This window comes from Falco peregrinus, chromosome 2 (genome assembly GCF_023634155.1).
Source record: "Falco peregrinus isolate bFalPer1 chromosome 2, bFalPer1.pri, whole genome shotgun sequence".
Lineage (NCBI taxonomy): Eukaryota > Metazoa > Chordata > Aves > Falconiformes > Falconidae > Falco > Falco peregrinus.
Genome location: NC_073722.1, coordinates 76757026 through 76778470, shown reverse-complemented (window position 1 = coordinate 76778470; position 21445 = coordinate 76757026). Strand labels below are relative to the sequence as shown.

Genomic DNA, 21445 nt, shown 5'->3' with positions numbered 1-21445 from the left:
TGAATTCATGAGGAAAAAAAGTAGTCTAAAGAATAAAGTAATAATTTAGGAAGTACAATCCACTGTAAGACTTCTCGAGGGCTGGTAAAGGCCTGAGAATATTCTCGCTAAACCAAAGCTATGCATTATTACAGCTGAGAAGCAATACATCAAAGCTGTCAACTTATTCAGTGTATTGTCCTTCATTTTTCTCTTTCAAAAAAATTTGAAAAGCTACGTAAATTCTAGGAAGACATACACATCATCTTGCACCTGACACATACAGGCATATACTAATTGTGTTTAGGAACTGAAACAAAGGAAATTAAGAAAGAGAAATTTCAAAAGTGAGAAAGCAAGAACACTGCAATATTTGCATCCCTATCCTCCTCTGTGTTCATTTGTCAAATAAATCACAGCACACTGAACAGATAACCTGACTCCCTTCTCAAAGCATTTAAGAATATTTTCATCCCTTACACATGATTTAGCAACTCTAGTATTTATTTGTGGGAGGAGAGGGTGATAGATAAGAAGTTAATGAAAAAGGTTATTAATGGGTGGCGCAATAGCATTAATAAGTATTGGAGCAGTTGGGGCAAATACCTTAGTAATAAATAACAGAATTATTGGAAGTGTTGCACACTGGCAGGAAGTCTCTGGGGGTCTTCCTCTTCATAAAAATAACTGTTGCACCAGTGTACTGATTAACCTTTTAGATAAACGTGTTATTTATCTTCCAGTATGAACTGGCAACCAACAGGATGCCTACAGACTCCAGTAGGAGGAATATTACAAAATTTCATACAATTATAATATTAACTTGCCATGTTTGGCCTGTATATTTGGATTGCTGATTCTGCTTATTTTATCTTAAAATCTTGCTATAAGCTTTTTCTAAAAAAATATTTTAAGCTAAGTGACCAGTTGAGTGAATAGTCTGTTAGAATGAAATCTTACGGGACTATTTGTGCAATTAAGGAATTACCCAGGTTAGAAAAGACTGAAGGGTTTGACCCAAAATACTTTTTCCTCCATCCTTGAGATCAACTGTGGAATGAGGTAACGATTCAACACAAACACTATTATTAACATCTGGAACTTCATCTACTTTTGTGAAGGACAGAGTCAAACAACATATAAGGAGTAGTAATTTACACCTCAATCTCACTGAATTGAAAGGATGAGCGCACTATTAGTTTCACATGATTATGCCAAGGCATAAAGTAAGTGAACAGGTTGTTCTATCGCTGGAGCAAGCACAGAAGCAGCGCAACTGGAATCCTGGGCAGGATGGCAGAACCATGACTATCTCAGCCAGCCCTCCTCACAGCCCAGCACATCAGCACAAACCTACACTTCTGTGGCTTGTACCAATACACCAAACAAAGCATGGACACATGCCTCATCCTCTACTAGAGGAAAGATGGCGTTTATGTTTGATACACAGGGGAAGAAAACAGCAGATACAGTAGAAGTTGCCTGCCCCCAAGAGCTGGTAGCAGAGGTGACAATGCCTCCGTCGCCCTCACAGAGATTCACATGGTGACTATACTCAGATTGGGTCAGACTGTAAGACATTATTTAGTTCCCTCTTGCAGAAGGGAAGAACAGCTAGGGTACTCACTTTTTCTTTCCTAGGGAACTTCTCTAAAGGCCCGTATACACACAAAGATTTCAATAAACCGTATTTCCTTGCTGACTGTATTTTCCCTCTATTTTAACTCCAGCCTGGTTGAATGGGTTGTCAGCCACTCTTTGGCTAGCCCTGAATTTTCCCAATATGTAAACCAGACTCCCCCCTCACTTAAATACCCTAGAGAGCAATTTTTCCTGCATTTAAATAATTGTACCACCTATTACATGGACGATGAATCCAGCCCCAAGTGTTTGCCTACGCTAATGAATATATAACTAATGAAATGAAGATTAATTAAATACTAGTGCAGTGGCATAAGATAGGAAGTACAATGAGAGTACTAAATTTTGTTACTGATGCATTTATGAAATACGTGAACAAACTCTGAAACTGAAGGTTAAAGCATCTTTGAATCTAGACATCAAAACCAAACACACAACACATGGTACACAATTACTGTATTACAGCTCTAATAATTGCTGTGGCAAGTCATAGTCCAAGCAGGATGCAGCCCAAGCAATAGGACACCAGGTACTGCATTCAGCAGCTTACTACCAGGCACCAGAACGCATACAGCCCATTCATAAAATCCACTACCCAATAAACAGACTTTCTGGACTGGATACAAGCCTAGACTACATTCATTTTATATGGCTGTAATATGGCTGTATGACCTGTCCTCATTAGATCAAGGTTTGATTTAAACTAGCATCGATGAAAACCAAGCTTCAACTGCACCACAATTCTGTTTGCTGCCCCTGATAACAGAAAAAAACCCCAAACATTCAGCTACATCTGCACTTTGCTAACGTACAGGACTGCTGAGAAGCAATCTGAATTCCATTATAACTTTGAAAAGCAGCAGGTTGGTTTTAAATTACATTTTCATGCAATAGTACTTAACTAGTTTTCTGAAGCCCTGCATTGCCAACACTCAGAGTAACACTAATAATGCTTTATTTCTTCAGCCAAAACCTTACCACCTCTTCAGCTTTCTCACACCAACTTTGGGACAATCTGCTTAAGACTGCACTATCTGAACATGCTTTTCTACCCAGAAAAATGTTTAATGTTCTTTCGAATGCCTCTCCAAAATGTATTTCTTTTGCATCATTTATGCTTTTGTCACTGAAATTCAGGCCACAGGAGTTCTGCTTATTTGCTGCTTCAAAGGCTGTCCTTCAAATGGAGTTTAGGGAAGTTTTCTTGCTTCAGCTAACGGTAATTATACTAAAACCAGTATATGTTTGTTTTACTGGTCAGCAGTTACCACATTATCTGCACCAAAACAGAGGTCAACAGAGGTGTACCCTGGAACACTATACTTTTTGGAGTTATTCTATCATATAGAAGCAATGATGCAAGAGAGAACATGAACCTGAATCAGACCTGCTGTAACTGTGCCGAAAAAAAAAATAGAGAAATAATGCTGTAAAATCTGGGTGGAAGATTTATATTACTATTATACTCTGGATAATTCCACAGTTGGATATGAAAGCCAATATATAAAGTGATTTTTAGCTATCTCTTACAAAATTAATCTCAGAGAAATAGCCCAGCGGACAAATACTGAAGGTCAGATTTTTTTTGGTTTAGTAAGTAGGTAGATAAATAGCATTAGATAAGTCATGTTTAGGAAGCCTAGGTCAATGGTACTTAAGTAGCAGTGTGTGGGATGGACATAAACTCAGAAGCTTTAGGGGAGATGAGATTTCTTGGCATCCTGAGCTACTTGGTAAGTTATAGTGGAGGGTCTTCTCCAAAGCACAGAGCTTCTGAGTCAAGCTACACAGAGTCTGGGGAAAAAAGAATCACTGCTGCTTACAGACTGCATTGCTGGGTGGCACTAATGAAACTTGGTGATAAATCTGCTGGGCTCACCCGTCAATCCTAGAAATCCAAGTCACATTCAAAACTTCAAATGATCCTTCCCAACATGTGCTCTTCTGGCCTGGCCTGCCCCTCCTCTCATGTTAGCAACTTCCAGCCACGCAAGGGGAAGCTAGGCTTTTGTTGTGTTCAAACAGGCGTCAGTGTGAGAGCTGCAGAACAGATAGGAAATTAATCCAAATATGTGTGTGTGGAATGATACAACCTGATATCTAGATCCCTGTGTGAAACCTGCTGTGAAGATCCATTTATAGCTTAAGTTTCAAAACAGGCAAAGGAACTGAAAGAACTCAGAAGCACTTAAGTCTTGACTGGAAAGAGCTATGTAGGTACCTGAGTCTGTGTGAGAGCACCCATGTCAATTTAAGCAGAAGGCAAGGGAGGATGTGTGTGTAGCTAAATCAACACCTTGCTGAAGTTGGAGCAGTAGGCCTGCAAGAGGGAGGTGGGAGGGTGGGGTAAGTCCAAAAGCATTAGTCTAGGTTTTCGGTCATGTCTGCAATGAACATGCTTCTCTCTCTCCTCAGAGTGATTTAGAACTGACTTGTGTCAAGAGCAAAGAACCATAAAGGTTCAGCTATGCTCTGACCTGGTCCCATTAGCACTGGAGACATTTCCACGCAAGTGAAAAACAGGATACAGTACTGAAAGGAAACACTAGCTACCATTACTATCATACACCTTGCTGAATTCGCCTCACTAACACCAGGGCACATCATGTAAATTACCTGCCCAGAGCCTAGTAAGTTTGGTCCCTTGAGTTTTCAGTTTGGTATAATCACTAGCTTGATTAATAGTGTGGCAGTTCCCTAATCCTGCTCTGCTCACTCAAAGAATAAGCACTGGATACTAAATTTCTTAAAGTTCTTTTTTAAAAGTTTCTAGAAGCCAATGTCCATCTTTAATGCATATTATTAGTTAATTCCTAAAAACCATACACCTGACTGAAGCAGGTTACATATGCCCTTGAACTTTTTGAATAATCACAACATGCTCCTGATTTAGTTTATTTCTACTTCTATCAGCAGCTTCCATTATCAACTAAAAATGCCTAGTGCCATTCTGGAATCTCGAAGTTTTGATACTCCATACTCTCTTTACACTTACTTTATAACTTTTGTACAGAGTTACTAGTTCTGTATCTTCTAATTCTAAGGTACATTTTGATGTTTGATGTCCCATTTAAAGTCCCAGCTTTGGGAGTCTGGTGGCTTCATGAGAAACTACCCCTAAATTTGATTTTATATTGTTAAAACGAGTGTAAATTCAAAACTGAGGATACAAATCTTAACAGCTTGAAAAAAAAAAAAATAGAAGCCACGTAATTAAGAAACACTACCACCTAAAAAAAGAAAAAACACCACCTCAGATCCCTCTTGATTTAAGCCAGTCTTGTGATTTGGATTGGGGGATTCAAACTCTCAACACTAAGAACTGCCCTTTCAATGAATTCACATTGCATGGATTCAGAGATATACTTAAAGGTGTAATAGAAATGCAAGCCTGAATATCTTTGTGAATACAGTCACACTGTGAAGGGATAGGTTATTAGTAGCTTAATTGGACACTTTCAAAATTAACTTGTCAAAATTAATTACTCTATACATGATCCAACTGGAAATGTTTCATATCAACCACCATTTTAAATAGTATTTAAGCTATTCCTTGGCCCCTGAAAGACATATTCACAATGTGCTGCTTATTTATTACCATGCATTTGCAAATCTTTCAAGTGCTCTTTGTACAAAGAGACAACAAATTCATCTTGTGTTCAGTTCTAAAGAGGTTAGCAGATACATTGACTATATTTTGCATAAAAATTTTCACATTCTTTCTTCTCCTTAAGTTAGAGTAAAATCAACCTGAGTTAATGTATGCCTTTGCTTTCTGCGGGTAACAATAAAAGTGGATTTTAAAATGAAACAGTTGGAGACATTTTGTGATCGGGAAAGACCAAGTAAACCTGACCACAAACAAGACCGTGTAACTACAAGACAACAGAATTCATGCAGAAACTACCATGGAAGGTAGTTTACCCCTTTTCATTGAGGGTATAAGCTACTTTTTATTACCAAACGCTATATACACATACTTACAATACAGTATCTCCATACCTGTCTATTTCAGAATGCAGCTTGTTGTACTGTTCTTGTCCTTTGTGTTTTCCATTCAAAGAGCGCCAATAGTACTATTTGTTTTAATTTCTGTCCATTTGTTTTGTGCAGCGTTTTTTCCAATTAATGCTTAATTCCACATTTCAGAATATTGTAAGAAAAACAACAGACATGCTTTGGGGAAGAGGACTCCAACAGGAAGTTAAATCTCTCCCTCTATGAACCTAAAAGAAATAGTAAGTTTTGCATGACTCATATAGCAGTAACAAAACGCTCCCTGAACTACAGTTCCTATCTATTACCAAGAGACAGCAGATCACAATTGGAAAAATAAAATCTCTTGATACACAGATGTATTTCTTTTATCCATGCACTAGGCAACTGCATATCTATTCAAAATAACATCTCTCTGAATTTCCATCTCAGTAACACAGGAAGTGGTAACCCAGAGCATGCCCGTTGAAGCCAGGTACATCACATACATTTCAATACACAGTTGCTGCTGCATGCCTGGCCTAGCAGAAAAGTTCTTCTGTACGTTCATTAAAAACATACAAATTGTCTAGTGACTTGGTAGACTATCACTTCTCATACTGATACTACCATGATGAAAAAAGGCTCCCTATGCAATCACTTATGTATTGCTTTAATCTACAAAGCAGCAGAAAAAGACAGAAAAGAAGAGACATTAGAAGTATTGTTAGAACAAAAGCCAGCAACGCATTCATATGCCATTACCACTACTTAGGCCACTACAGTGACCATCAGGAGAGAGGAAACACTGCTAGAATAGATAAAGCTGTGCTATCATACTATAAATGCTAATACGTAGAGAGGAAAGAGATGAAGGGCATATAGCAAAGCTAAAAAGGTTGATCTCTGAAGTCCCTTAGGCAAAGGCATTATTGCAATTATCTAACACATGCTAACTCTTTTGGTTTGGCTTTAGCAGCAGTTTTGGGATCAATCCCAAAAGTCCCTGAGAATTTTGTTTGAACAAGGCCTGTAGAAGCAGCCTTCTGACACAAAGTGTACTGTGCTATTACTGACTTGTACTGAAACGCTTGCACATGCTGCTATAGTGGACAACACAAGGAGGAAATATAAACTTCAAAGATCACATTATTCAAAGATTATTAAAACTTAATGAGCCATTGCCCCAGTATGTGCAAAGCACACAACACCTCTTACATTCTGGCTTCAGACAGCAATTTACTAATCAGTTACTGAAGCACCTCAGTCCCAAAGCAGTTAATACGATTGATCAGTTAGTAGAAGTTACTACACAGAGAATTTCACTTCCACAGTGGAAGAATTCCAACTAATCTGAGATGATGGGGAAAAAACCAACCAAACAAAAAACGTCACACCCAACCCCCTCAAAACCAGCACCTTCCTCTTTTCCTTACCTTTACAATAACAGCAAAAGAGGTATCCTACTATCAATGTATTTTACACACTGGCATATGGCTTTAATACAGCTGTTGCCCACAAGAATGCACAATTATTCATACTTTTTCTAAATACTAAATTGGAAAACAGAAACTCTGTGATACAATATGTACAAAACACCACCCAAGAGTCTTCAAGGGGCCAAGTTATCCCATGAGCAACTAGGTCACCAGTTCAAAACAAAATAAAAACAATTCTGGTTAGTCAGAACTGGTGGGCAGCAGTTCACATCAGTAAGCATGAACTAATGGTGCCACAGAAAGCCCAAGGACAGAATAAATGACACAAGATGAAAAACGTGCTTCAGCTTTGTTAGCGGTCTTTTCCATTAGGATACTAGATATGTAAGTAATGAAAGAGGAAATACATTTGTGCTGCTGCTGTGTGTTCTGTCCTGTTTTGTACCCAAAGGTACTCATTCCTCCAAGCTGTTACAATATGGCTCTGTTTACAAGCTCTCAGTTAACGCCTGTGACTATTTAACTATCTTTACCAGGTCCTTGGAGAAATCATAAGCAGGACTCAAGAGTAATGAGCCTGAGTCTGCAGAAAGAAACAAAACCAACCAAACAACAACAACAACAAAAAAAACACAAAAAAAAAAAAGAAAAAGAAAAAACAAACCACATCCCTCCATCTAATCTACTGAATAGTGGTGCTTACTTTATTCTGTATTTCACTTGTCACTCAGTATGTATTTGGCATTTATACAGGAATAAGTATTACTTAAATTGTGAGATGGATGAATAACTTCAAGGGTACTGCTACTTTCTTTTCATTCTCAAGATGATGCAATGTTCACATTTTTTATTTCACTATAAGAGAAGTTATCAAACACATAGGTATGGCATAAATACTGTACAGAGGGGGAGGGAAAACAAACACACACCACAAACATTCTTGTCACTTATTTAAAAAAAAAGCAGAACATAAATCAGATTTTGCTTCAAATGCCACAGGCAGTGTGGGAAGATGAGGGCAGCAGTGCAACTATGCAAGTTAAAAAAAAAAAAAGTAAAATTATGTCCCAGAGTAAGGACATCACATCCAGCAGGATAAGGGTTTAATTTGTGTTCCTCAAGCCCGCTTGGGTGATGCATAACACAAAGTATAGGTGTATACATTTGAAGGCAAGGAATATACAAAAACTCTTGAAAACAAATAACCCCTATAAATCAATCCCGAACAAGCAAAACAACAGGCTGTGGTATTGCACAGAAAAAAGGTGAGACAGGGCTGTCTCACTTCAGGATCTGGAACCTTGTTCAAAGCCTTTGAGCATTTATCTGCAGTATTTTCCTTCTTCTCCTTCATTCACATTTATTCTGTACTTCTAGTGCAGCAATTAATCACAAAGTTCCATCTGGTCAATGGTTTTAGTTCACATCCTTACCACTTCAGACAATTAAGAACAATCCTTAGCGCTAAGAACAATAAAGGCAGCCCCTAGAAGCGCTATGCTAAGGCTCTGGAAATACAATTTTCTTTTAAAATATAACCTCTTCAAATTGGCTTCAACCTACAAGTAATCTCGCGCTTTAAAGAAATCCCTCGCTGAAAAGCAGTGCCTTGGCAGGATTTAACACTTGAGACTACCTTTAGATTGGTTTTCATTAAAAAAATTAACTTTAGACTAAACGAATATAATTTTAAACTGCCTTTCTCCAAGCATAATGTTGCTTGACAACTCTTTCAAACAATTTCTTCACTTTATTCATGGCAGAGAAATCAATAATAATTGAAGATTTTGTTGATTATTGATGCTATATCTTAGTCAGGGAAAACATTTTGATGTGTATTCCCAATTTGACTGTTGAACTAAATTTTTTCTTCTTTAACAAATTATAGCATAGATCTTTGTGTCTATTTGTTCCTGGGGTGGGGCTGTCAGCTGGAATCTTATAAATGAGTACATGAAACTGAAGCCATCTAACAATTAGGAGGATATCAGAATGGACAATCTATACCTCAAGTGCAGTTTGGAAGGTATAGTTTGTCTAAAATTAGATATTTTGACAAGCATCAAGACTATGTCAGGATACCTTCAGAAACAAAAGATTAGGATTTAGTCTTGTTCTTTGTACAACAGCATTTAGCTCTTTCCCTTATCCTGGGGTCAAGGTGGGAAGTTCTTGTTCAAGTACTGGTTATGTGAAACCATATGATGCTGAAATCTTACATCCCTGACTTAGATATATGTCATAGATAGCCTGCAACAAGAGTTGTGGCTCTTAATTTAGGAAGTAACAGGCCTCAGGTGTAGCATAGCTTTTTGAAATTTCAGTTGAAAACTGTAAATAGAAACCCCACAATACACAATGCAAAAAGTAATAAAACACAGGAACAAATCAGTCTCACCTCCACAGGCTTTTTCTCCAACCTTCCTTGTTCTTTACTATATGGAACAAAGCGAAAACTAAAGGCTGGAGAAACATTTTAAAGGCTCTCTTGCAGATGACAATACAAATAAAGAAAATACAGTAGTAAATTTTAGATCAGCTGAAATATTATCAATTACTTTCTTCTGTATGCTCCATCACAGACAGTACATGCATGAGATTCATAAAATAAGTTTATGGACTCTTCTCTAATCTAGACACTTTAGCCTACTCTGTGCTGTTTCCAAATGTAGTTCCCATTGCTTGAAAAATACTGTAAAAGTATGCCACCACAAAAAGATATTCCTTATAGACCAAACTACATCTAAATATAAACGTGACATGAATCCTGAATTACAACTCAGGCATTTAGAAAACATTGTATATGGTAACAAGTCCAAGCCAAAAGGAGTCATACTGATTTCCAACTAAAAAAAATTAATCCCTAGGCAGACAGAAATCATACCAAAGGTAACATAGACTCATAATACAAATTTTCTGATAATCAAGATAACAATACCAATATGGAAGCAATATACTACGAAAACCTGTTATGCCTATAACAGCTGAACTTCATACAAGAAAAAGAAGAGTTTAATTTATTAAACCATAGGATTAGCAGTAGTACTCACCATAAGACAGCATTAGCAGTGCTGAATTCCTTTAAACACTGGCTTTACCTTCAGGGAATAGGCTGCAAGACTCCCCAGCTCCATTAAGCCCAGTAACCACTTTACTGCCAACTAACTCAGTGTCCTGAGACATAAGGAGTACACTAGGTACCAAAATGCTAGTTTTCAAGATTGCCAACACCTGACTTAAATCACAGGTGCAGTCACTTGTTTGTTGCAGCATTCCTGGGTATGACATACCAAGTTAAAGACAGTACAGAAGAGCCATAGTATAAGGGTTTCTCAAGGCTGAATAAAAGATATAGGCTCTTTCCCACAACATGGCCTCTGGCAAACAGTGAATTCACACCTTCTGCAGCAATACCTGTACCTGCATGTTACTTTTCTATTTCCACTGCTGTTTACAGAAATTGCTTATGCATATCTATTAGGGCAGGTTTTTTCCTAGCTGAGCCTGGCCCTTATTTTCAGCTCATGAGTAATAACAATTTTATGAAATAAAATATAAATGGCACTATCTCTCTGTCGATAGAAACTGATGCAATTTCACACAATAACACACTTTATACGAGACCCCTCAAACTATGAGGCCCTTTATGTTACCAAATTATCACTGCAAGCATGCATGCAGATAAAGCCAGCAGCTCATAGAAGGCAGCTCTATTAGCTCACTAAATACTGTCTCCTGTGGTCAAGAGAAACACCCTTTTCCAGGGTATTTCCAGCAATATCAAGTACATTTTTTTGTATTTGCCATCACCCATTATTGGCAGATGGACAAATTGAATTAATCAGGCTGAAAATAATTTCCCTTATGCAGTAAAAGAAGAAAATTTCTCTCTTTATATGTATAGAGGAAAAAAAGCTTTCAAAGTACACAGGTGATCTTGGGGGCCTAAAAGTTTGAAAACATCCCTTATAGTTTGCTTCCAAACTTAACAATCCTCTTCATTACCCTTCCTTGTAGGGCAATGTCTGACTAAGTGATAAACTAGGTATCTGCTCTTCCAAAAGCCACACCACACCCTCCACTTTAAAATCTAACGAGGTTCCTCTCTGTTCCCTGTTTCACATGCTGAAATCGGACACTGCAGGCAGCCTGTGATGTCTGTAACACCCCCGTCTGAATACCCAGTTCCCTGCTATACCAAAAGGAGATCTCAGTGTCCACAAAAGGACTAAGTATGCATGCTAAACGTGGCTTGCAAGAAAGCAGAATTTAGAGCTCAGACCCTATAAACTGAAATTCAGAGGGATCTTCTTTCAAGTAAATGGGACTGACTGCATGTTTGGGGCTTAAAATGATATGCTGTTGGGCCTCTGCCCTCTACAAAATTCTAATTTCCTCTCAGGCTTTGGTTAAATTCCTACAGGAGTAAGAAACTCAGAGCAAACTGTCCCCTAGGTCTACCCCTTCCTAAGACAGAAGTCTACATAGTTAATATTGAACAAACTATTGTTGTCCAAATCTTTATGCAGTGCTGGAGATACTCCTATTCCAAGCCACAACATCATCTATAAATACACTGCAAAGTAGAGACTGCTGCCAAGGGTATATAAGGAACAAATATGCAGCTTTTCCTACCTCAAAGTAAGCTGCTGGGAAAGGCAATTATTCCCTGCTTGTCTGTGATTGATCAGCTTCCCCTATATGGATGTCCGAGCTTTCATGTATTACCTACTTGGTCACTGGCACAGGGCTGCAAAGAAAAAGGTCTTTCTAATAGGATTTTTTCTGGGAAAGGAATTAAAATAGCATTGAGACAATTTAAATCACAAACAATAGCACTTTCCTCCTCTCGATGCAAGACAACATCCATACAGCTAAAAGTTCCAGGGGAAACATTTGGGATGCATGCAGTGGTTTTCAACCCCTCTGTGTTGTCTACTCCCTTCTAAATAATATGCACAAAGGGCAGAAGTCTATGCAATCAAGGCAGAGTAAAGCTTTAAGTAACATGATTTTAATATTCATAAGGTTTTAACTTCTTAGTGATTACTTTTGAAATCTTCTATTACATCAGGATAACAGGCTTAAAAGAAAGTAGAATAATCCAAAACTTACTATTTTTACACCAGTAAAATATTTTAAAGCTATATTCAGAACCTATCCTTACAGCTGGGTTGAAATGATCTGTCAATCCCTACAAAAGTATTGCATGATAATTAAATCCAAAGTTCATGGAGGATAACTGTTAAAGGAATACATTTGTTGTGGAAATAATAATCATATACTTAAGCTTCAGCCTGAAATGCATTCTTTGTGACAATACCTTGTATAGCCCCGCCCCCCCCCCCCCCCCCCCAAGGCCAAAAGACAATGGGGGTTTCCCTCACATCAAAATTATCAAAACCTCTTACCTCTTCCATCGGCTTAAAGACTGCTATATAGGCTTTAGATTAGATTACCTTATATATGAAGAGGTTCACAGCAGGATAGAAAGAAAAGGGCCACTCCAATGTTCTTTTATTCTCCACAACGTGTCCAAGATGGCCTGTGGCCAGTTCTTCTTTACTGGAAAGGAATTTTGTATTCATTACACTTTGATGTACAAGGGAGGAGGGATATTCCCCAAGAAAGGGAATGTGACAAACTAATTAAACTAAGCTATACTGTGTAAATAACTGTGATCAGTGTCTGCTGAAGATCTTTCTCAACTGTTTCCTCTTTTGAAGAGCCTCCCATTAATTACCTCACTTAAAATACAAATATATTAGAAAATTACTGCTACAGAACAACCATTATAAAACATGCTCTTAGCTGGATAAATTACCTTCCGCATGACTCTGAACCACACAGCACCTCATATTTGAGCTTGGGGAGACAAGAGAGTATAAAGGTTGCAAGGTACTGTCAAAGGCTTACGTGCACCACTGTCCTCTGCTGGAAAAAATCCATCTTACTCATATTTGTGACCAATTAGCTTCTATTAGCAGTAGTTGACATAGAGCAAAGATGACATAAGTAACAGCTAATGTACATTCCCATTTAAGCTCCACAGGCCTGTGGCTTAGGACAGAAGGCAGTTAATTCTACTGTCTGTGCAACATAGCTGCGTAAACAGCACTTAAGATGTTTGCATATGCCCCAGACAGCATTCTTTATTACCATGCATTTGTAAAGCAAAACGCCCCCAGGCCCTGCAGAGATTGGACCTCGCTGCTCTACATACACAGAGTTAAGAGCCAAGATTTCAACTACACAACATTGTGTCATTTGATGCCCAAGGTTTGCAAATGGCATCTATAAATTATAGCACCTGTTTTTTTATCAGCATGAACCCAAAGGAAAACCATATACAACCCCAATGAGGACATGACCTTAAGACATTTTGAGCAACAGCTAAAAGACACAGATGCGATCCCTGTCTCTTGTTCCAGCACTTCCAGCATAGACAGAGGACCTGTAGACCTAGATATCAAGGCCGCTTCACATTGTAATGCTGTCGCTTCCCGTGCTAATGGTACCAGATTTTTGGGTGTCTGGGGAAACACCCCCCTGGGGAGGCTGTAAGCAGGAGAGCAGTGTGGGAGGACTTGAACCTGCCTGGTAACAAAGCACCATTCCACTGAGCCACGAAGGCAGGGGAGGCCTTTCCGCAGCCAAGACGAGGGATGGAAGCTGCACACGCACCACAAGCTGAGCGGAGCCCGGTGAAGGCGAGGTGCGTGCCTGCAACTAGCCTCCTACCGCTGCCCTGAGGAGTTGCAGAGCCTCCCACGGGCCCTTCGCCTCAGGAAAGCCTCCCGTGCCACGAACTCACGACCCCGCCTGCCGCGGCCGCTCTCCTCAGGTGGCGCGCGCGGGCAGGCCCCGCCCTGGGAAGTGCCCGACTGCGCGGGAGGGCGGGGCGCGGAGCGGAGCCTGCCGGGAGCTGTAGTCCGCCCCCCCCCTCGCCGCTCCGCGCAGCCATCCCGCGCGCCGGACTACATTTCCCAGGGGGCGCTGCGGGAGCCGCCCGGCACCCAGCGAGTCAAAATGGCGGCGGCGGTAGTGCGGGGGTGCGGCGGGCTCTGGCGGCGAGCGCGGCAGTGTGGCGCTGGGGGTCCCGTTCCCCATGGGCAGCGGGCTGTCGCCAGTAGCGCGACAGGCGGGGCGGTGTCGGCGGGGAAGAGCGGGTAGGGTGCTGGGACGGCGTGGGGAGTGGGGCTGGTGAAGGTGGCTCTCCGCTGAGGCGTCCCGCCTTCGGGGCGTCGCTGCGGGGCGGGGACCGGGCGCGGTTCCGCGCCGCCGGGCTCGGGTGTGACAGCAGCGGGTGCGGGCGGGGGCAGGCGGTGTGGTGGTAGCAAGGGCCCGCTTGCAGTACCATCTGCTGAGTGGTGTAAGGCAGCCACAGCTTGTTGACGGCTGGCACCGCCACCTCGGCACGCACTTAGCTCGCACCCCTCCCCAGAACCCCCAAACCAGTGTTAAGCGTAGCAGGAGTGACGTGTCCATTGGGCACAGTCGGCTGTGGTGAGAGCCAGGTACAATGCAAGTAAATTAGAGCTTTAAACGGCAAGAGCCGCACCAATTTTCATAACTATTTTTTGAAGGGTTTTCCTGGTCCCAAGGAGGCTTTTACTTTCAGTACAGAACTGTGCAACTTTGATGTGTGCCTGGAATGGAGTGTTTTATTCCAGCCGCAACTGAAAGTTACGGCCTGTACAAGCTTTTGTGTTCTCTGGCAAGACTGAGGTATCTCTCTGCACAGCTGATCACCCAAGTGAAGTTGTGCAGACATAGGCGGAAGTGTGTTGCTGATACTTTGGGCACACAAGTAAACGTAAACCTGAACAAACGTGGCAAGAAACTTGAGGTTTCTCATCAGCGTTGATAGTAGGAGTAGAGGACTCATTGGTGCACGTATCTTTGTTATGTATGTAAGCCAACGCACTGATCGAGCGAAGCCTGGTGTAATTTTTAATGTCGTGATGTGACAGAGATGCATTTCTAAAAAAATACAGGAAACAATGAAATAAATTGGTCTCCAAAATTAAAAATCACAAACAACCCACCTTTTTTCTTCCTAAGCCTTGAGTCATTTTTACGAATAGTTAAAAATACCGAGGAAAATACTATATTTCAGTAAAGTGTATTAGTTTCTCTATGAGTCTGAACCTTGATCCTTTATGATAATATTCTTCTAAAGCAGCAATTTAAGTCTGCATCGCTAGTTTGGTGTTTGTAGTGATGTCCTCAGCTGTTGGAGGGCAGATGGCAAACTGAAATCTCGGCAATGTGTTATGCTCACCTTTGGAAGGAATACTACATATATTTGATGTTTTTCTATAGCTCGCTTATCTCCTATAGCATCTGGGTACTTATGCTGCTGAAGTAGTCTACCATAGAAATGTGATTTCATCTCTGAAATATTGTTTGTGCCACTTCATTTGTACGAGGCCAGATAATTACTTACAGAAACTGTCAAGCAATTTATACTGTGAAGGTGACCTTTTTCTCTTGTCCGTATAAAGGTTATGGATGTATGAATTGCAATTACTTTTTAGATTATATGGATAAGTTTTATTCTGTGGAATACATTGAAAACAGTAGCTCTCTAGTTGAAGTGATGATTTCTCTATTACCAGATTACTAATGTTTATGCTAATATGCTACTAACACTGCTCTGGAGAGCCACCTTTCCCAGCATGCAAGTGGCTAGCTGACAAAGAACATGTAATTTATTATGCCACCTGTCTGTTAGAGATTTATCAAACTACCTGAGAAGTAATTGATATTTATGACAATTCTGTGATTTTCACAAAGTACCAAATTAGGGTTCATCCACCATGCAAGTTTGCCTCATTAATTTCTCTTAAGATTTCTCATGTAAAGAAAAGTTAAAAGTTTCAGACCATTACATTTCTTTTTTATAGCATTTTCTGTATATAATGAAGATACTTTGCCATACAGTCCCATCCATTCATATATGTATTGTCGATTAGGCTCAGTTCTCCAGTATTGCAGCAGAACTTTTGCTGTTAAAATGTAGATGTATTTACAACATCATTTACATTTTTTTACAATTGCAATGTAATTTCTATTAAAAGAGTAAATGAAAAGTTCTTTATTCTTGTATTTTTATATGTTTGTGGGGTTTAATGTCATCTGTATTTAATCTGTATTTCCCTTCTCTTTCCTTTTCAGTCTTGCTCCATGGGTACCAGTTGTGGGTCTGGAAATTCATGCACAGATTAGCTCCAACTCAAAACTTTTCTCTGGTTCCCAAGTCCAGTTTGCAGCACCTCCTAACTCTTTGGTATCTTTCTTTGATGCTTCTTTACCAGGAACTTTACCAGTAAGTGATGCTTCAACTTAATTTATGTCAGGATTAATGTCAGACAACTTTTGAGTTTGTTTCTAATATTTTGTTTTTCCCAAGATTTAACTACAGAACTACTTTTACATATTTTTCTATTTTCTGGTTTGATAACATGAGATGCCTAGTACTATTTCTTTTCTGTTTACCTACTCCCTAGTTATCATTACAAATACTTGATATCCTCTACAAAGGAAAACAATAAGGCGTGTCTCTTCAACATATTGAATGAATCCCAATATTTCTCTGAGGCCAGAGTGGGTGTATTTGGTTAGTATGACACACAGGAAATTCCTTAAATATGAGAGATATTTAAAATCCTATGAGAGAAGAACGTCTTAGATTTCCGACTGGCCATTTGATGTTACTTTGCCATGTGTTTGTTTATGTAGCTGTCATTTGGAATGTCTCGCTATGAAGGTACTTTGCTTCCTAAGCAGAAAGTTTCTGATTTAGGAAAGTGTGAACCATTCCTATTTCTGGAGAAAAACAATTAAAAAATACATATCTGTGAGAGACATTGTGGGCTAGTGAGTCAGAGTAGCTAGCTAGCACTTAGCAATGGGATTTATTAGTGGCAATGTAATAAATTTTGAAGTCACAGCTTAATTATAACTGTGATGGCTATGACTACTGCTGTATTCTTTGGGAATCTACCAAGTTTAATATAAAAATAATAGTTTAAAAAGTCCAATGTAAGCTTTTACTATGCAGTGAAAATAGATACTGAGTAGACAGCATTGCTTCATGCAACAAGCATGCAGAGACTGTAATGGGGTCAAAGTATTTAATGCAAAAGTGTTTCACTGAGTATATTTATTAGACTGGAGGTTTGAATTCCAGTTGCAGATATATTTTTTTAATTTATTTTGATTACTATAATACAGCCTTAAACAATATTCTGAAATTGAGAACTAATGTATGGCTGGATTTCTAGGGTCTTGATATATGCCGTGTGATCCTTGAAAAGAGAAGTGAGTTGATATATTCATTCTGTATTTGCAAAGGTATTGAAACCTGAGGAGGTGAAGTTTAGATGCTGATAAGATTGGGACTTCAGTCTGGTCTCAGTGGCAATTCATGGCTGAGATTCAGATATAACTGTATGGAAATTCTGAAAACTTTCCAGAGAGAATGGGAATCTTACAGAAAACTTAAACGTGGGAAACGAGTTTCTGGAGTTTCTTTCATTTGGGGGCAGGGTGAGGTTTTAGCCCTTCCACTTAACATTCTGTTAATGTACAGAAATCCTCATAAATTGTGTAATGCTTATCTTCAGTCAAGGAGAAAAACTGTTCTTGAATAAACAAAAATGAGTTATTTAAGAAGAGTTTAATTTTTATGTATGTTACTATTTTTCTGGGGTGGGGGTTTTTGGCTTTTTCCTCTGTTGAAGTGCTTTACAAATGAGGCTTGGTATGGCCTTTGTGAGAAAACCTCAGTACATGTAGGCTTTGGCAGAGAATAGAATTGCACCTGAGAAGCAAAATGGAGGATGGTTAGGTTAATTTAAAAGTAGTGATACTATGTTAGCTTCTACCAGCTGCTTTTACCTATAGAAAGAGAAGAAAGATTTTCCTCACTGTAGTACTAGTGAAAATAGAGTTGAAAGCAAATGTTACAAAATACATGTTCTTGCATGTTAGAATGGGATACAAAATCCAGTCAATAGTCACAGCTTTATTTTCCCGTTGTACTTGCTGCACAGGAGTTATTGTTAAGAGACCAATGTTTATTCTGGAATCCAACAGTTGGGCTTTTTTCCTTTAAATAAATACATGTATTTGTACATGGCAGTAGTATCTAAAGTAGAATTGGATTTTGAAAGACAGAAGGTAGTTTTTGAAAATTTGCAAGTATTTGTAAAAAAACCCACGTTTTAACAAATGGTAAGATTATTGCCTAGTAGGTCTCTTTAGAAGGTAAGTATTTGGCCTTTCTTTTTGATTCTGTTTTGTTGAGAAACAAAACAAAAAAAAAGGGAGCAAAGTTTAGTAAAGTTGTGCTCTCTGTAGCAGCGAATAACTGCTGTTATACACTGAAAAATACAGGGATAGTTTTCAGTATCACTGGGATTTAAATTTACTGAGGGGCTGTGAGGTGGTTGTGATAGACAACCATGCTAGAATTTGCTGCTTCACAATGGGCTCAGAAAGAATGGTGATAAAGGGACCTTTTCTGGGTCATTAGTGAGTGTGGGCGTGAGCCTTTGCTGTGGTCTGTACAGAAGGAACACTAGAATAATGTATTTAGCCTTCTTCCATCTTTCCTCTTTACGTTTTCTTTCTGTACTGTAACAGCTTATTTTATGCTTCTGCTGCAAGTAGGCCTTAGGGGGACAATCACAGTGTTAGTGTCGTGGCCGTTTCTCTATGCCGCTCTCATATGTGCCTCTGAGAGACAGGTACGAGCAAGAACAGCTATGCAGGTATGCTCCTCTTTGGCATGAGACAGGAAAAATGATGTGGCAAAGCTTTGATTAAAAATGTAGATTTAGAAGTAGTGAGACTGCATGGCAGATCCCATGCTACTCTGTACACCTTTTGTGCCCTGTGGTGAGGTAGCCCTTCACCACTGGGCCAGATAACATATTAATCAAATTAGTCTAAGGCTGTCCTCCTCTCCTTGCTTTGGGACTACATGTGACTACATAAATTACATTCCATGTAATGAAATGTGCAGGGGCCTGGGTTTTTTTACCTGGTGAATGGACTGGGTAATGGTCTTAGCTTGGTGTATCTAGAGGACCTGTTATAAAGGAAGTAGTATGCTACATGTGGTGGCATATATTACATCATATCTGCAGATTGATCTGAAATTTTTCTAAGGATTCATAAAGTTTGCATTCCCAGTCTGATCTATCCTCTTTGAAAATTCTGAGAATCTTTATAAAGGTAAGAGTGGCCCACAGAAAGAGAATCAATGATTATCTATTCTCATGATTGAGGTGGCTTGCTAAAGGTTAATTATAGCTCAGCCACAGAAATATGAGGGTAGATCTAGTAGCTAAAGGCTGAAATCTTTTTGTCTGTGCTTACTCTTTGTTGCTAGTCATACCAAAAGATGCATGTTTTATGTTGTCTCCTGCATGACTGAAGTGAAAGCCTGATCCTGTTTCTTTGTAGGCAAGTGTACAAAGAAATAATCTAGGATTTACATAGCCAAGGTTCAAATTAGTTAAATTTGAACGAGTGTTAGCCCTGTAGTCTTAAGTGTTGTGAGATTTTTGATACCTTCTCATGTATTTGAATTTCATTCTCTTCACAGTGTGAACAGCATCCATTTTCTTTTTTTAAGATAAGTGTTTTCAGAAACACTTGGTAATGATGAAACTCTGTTTCTAATAAAGAAAGGGTAAATACCATCTGACCTCAGAAGAAACAGAGTAGGATCTGTGTTGAACGTTGCTGTAGAATATCATATGAAACGCATGATTTTATCTGAATATATGATTTTTTCCTGTTCCACTGGACATCCTTGAGGGCTTGACAGCTCACTCATTGCTGCTATCCTGTACTGAGATCTTCATATCCTCTTGTTTTAAACTTCTTTAGTTTCCCCTCTGTAAATAGTGTAGAAGGAAGCATTTGGGTCCTACTGTATCTTCTCTCACTTGTATAATGACAGTCGGGCAATCAGATACGCCTTTTCATGGAAGAAGACAGAGGCTAGAATGGCTATTAGCCCTTGTTCCTTCTGGTATTGTACTGCTGGCAACTTAAACTACAAACGCTGGCTTCTCCAAAGCTGACAAATGTCACTGCAACACTGCGCAGTAGCGGAGAGCATGTGCATCGTGCTGTTGCCTTCCCCACTGCTGTTGCGGTGGTGTGTGATTGAGATGGCTGCCCAGGGACGCGATTCAGTTTGGGGACCTAGAGGGTGCTTTAATTCCTCTGCCTCTGTTGACACTGCATCCATCCTTCGCAGTGGCAGGTACCCAGTGTTTTTCCATATGTCTTGGGTGATAGATTATCAGATTTTATGATGAATTTTAAATGTTATTAATATACAGAATTTACCTGATGCATTTGCTTTCAAAGGCACTGGGAGGTTTGTATAAGGTTTTGGTGGCTCTGTCAGCTATACATATTGGAACAGAAACAGCATTTGAGACCAGAATTTATACTTTACAGCTTGGAACTAAATTTTTTTTGATATCCTATGCCTGTAAAATCTGGTGATTGCAACAGCTGCTTTACCAACTTGTGATTTCAGTTTTGTTTTGACATTCCTGCTAGCATGCATATGAATTTACTCCCTTCTTGTACTACTTTGCTTTGAAAAAAACCTGCTTCTTAGCTTGGCTTTTGATAACTACATTTTTAATTGCACACACACCTTTCTTGGGGAACTGGACAATCTTCTGATCTTTGTATGCATGTTGGTTTAGCTTTATTATATAAATTTTCTTCTTTTCTTTGAAACCACATGATGCCCAGCTTGCTGTATCCATGAGCTCTCCTCTAAAAATAAATTAGTGGCAGTGCTTGAAGGAAAAAGTGAGTTTATGCTTGTTTTAAACCATTTACTTACATCTGGGTTCACAACAAGCAATTGCTTGTTACTTATTTCAGTAAAATTGTAGGAATTGTACTTTGGGAAAAAAAGAAGATACGGTCATAGAAACTGATGATGCCTTTTTGTTGCAATCCTTTCCTTCCTGACAACGTTTGGGTTTGTGACATGCATTGTCTCAGGAGTGGTTAACAGTCTTTGGTTGCCTACAGAGTCCCAGCTTGCTGGATTTGCAGTCCCAGTAAGCCTCTGGAAAGAAAATCCCATGTGATTTAGAAAAAAACTAGAGGAGTGTAATAGGCTTTCAAACCATTCCTGCCTGAGATTGGCTTCCTTTGCAGTTCATAGACCCTTAGATTTCTGAGTGCATGGTGGGTTAAAGCCTACATAATTTCAAGCTATTAATCAGTTCAACACTGTTGTACTGGTCAGGAGAGGTTTTTGAAAGATGAGGAAGGCCTGCTTCAGGAAACTTTCAGAGCTGGGTTGTGGTGCTGGTTATTCCTCATTCTATTTCTTCCTCATTCTATTTCTTCCTCCT

General features: G+C 39.4%; 1 protein-coding gene across 2 annotated transcripts in view; it reads left to right on the top strand.

Moving 5' to 3' along the window:
* Nucleotides 1–14038: 14038 nt before the first annotated feature.
* GATB (glutamyl-tRNA amidotransferase subunit B) overlaps nucleotides 14039–21445 on the top strand; it is a 43082-nt gene continuing 35675 nt past the window's right edge. For both annotated transcript variants that reach the window (XM_055795486.1, XM_055795485.1), the window contains exons 1-2: nucleotides 14039–14203; nucleotides 16215–16365. In XM_055795486.1, the coding sequence (XP_055651461.1) occupies nucleotides 14064–14203; nucleotides 16215–16365 (291 nt within the window). In that variant the 5' untranslated portion in view covers nucleotides 14039–14063. The remainder of the gene's footprint in view (nucleotides 14204–16214; nucleotides 16366–21445) is intronic.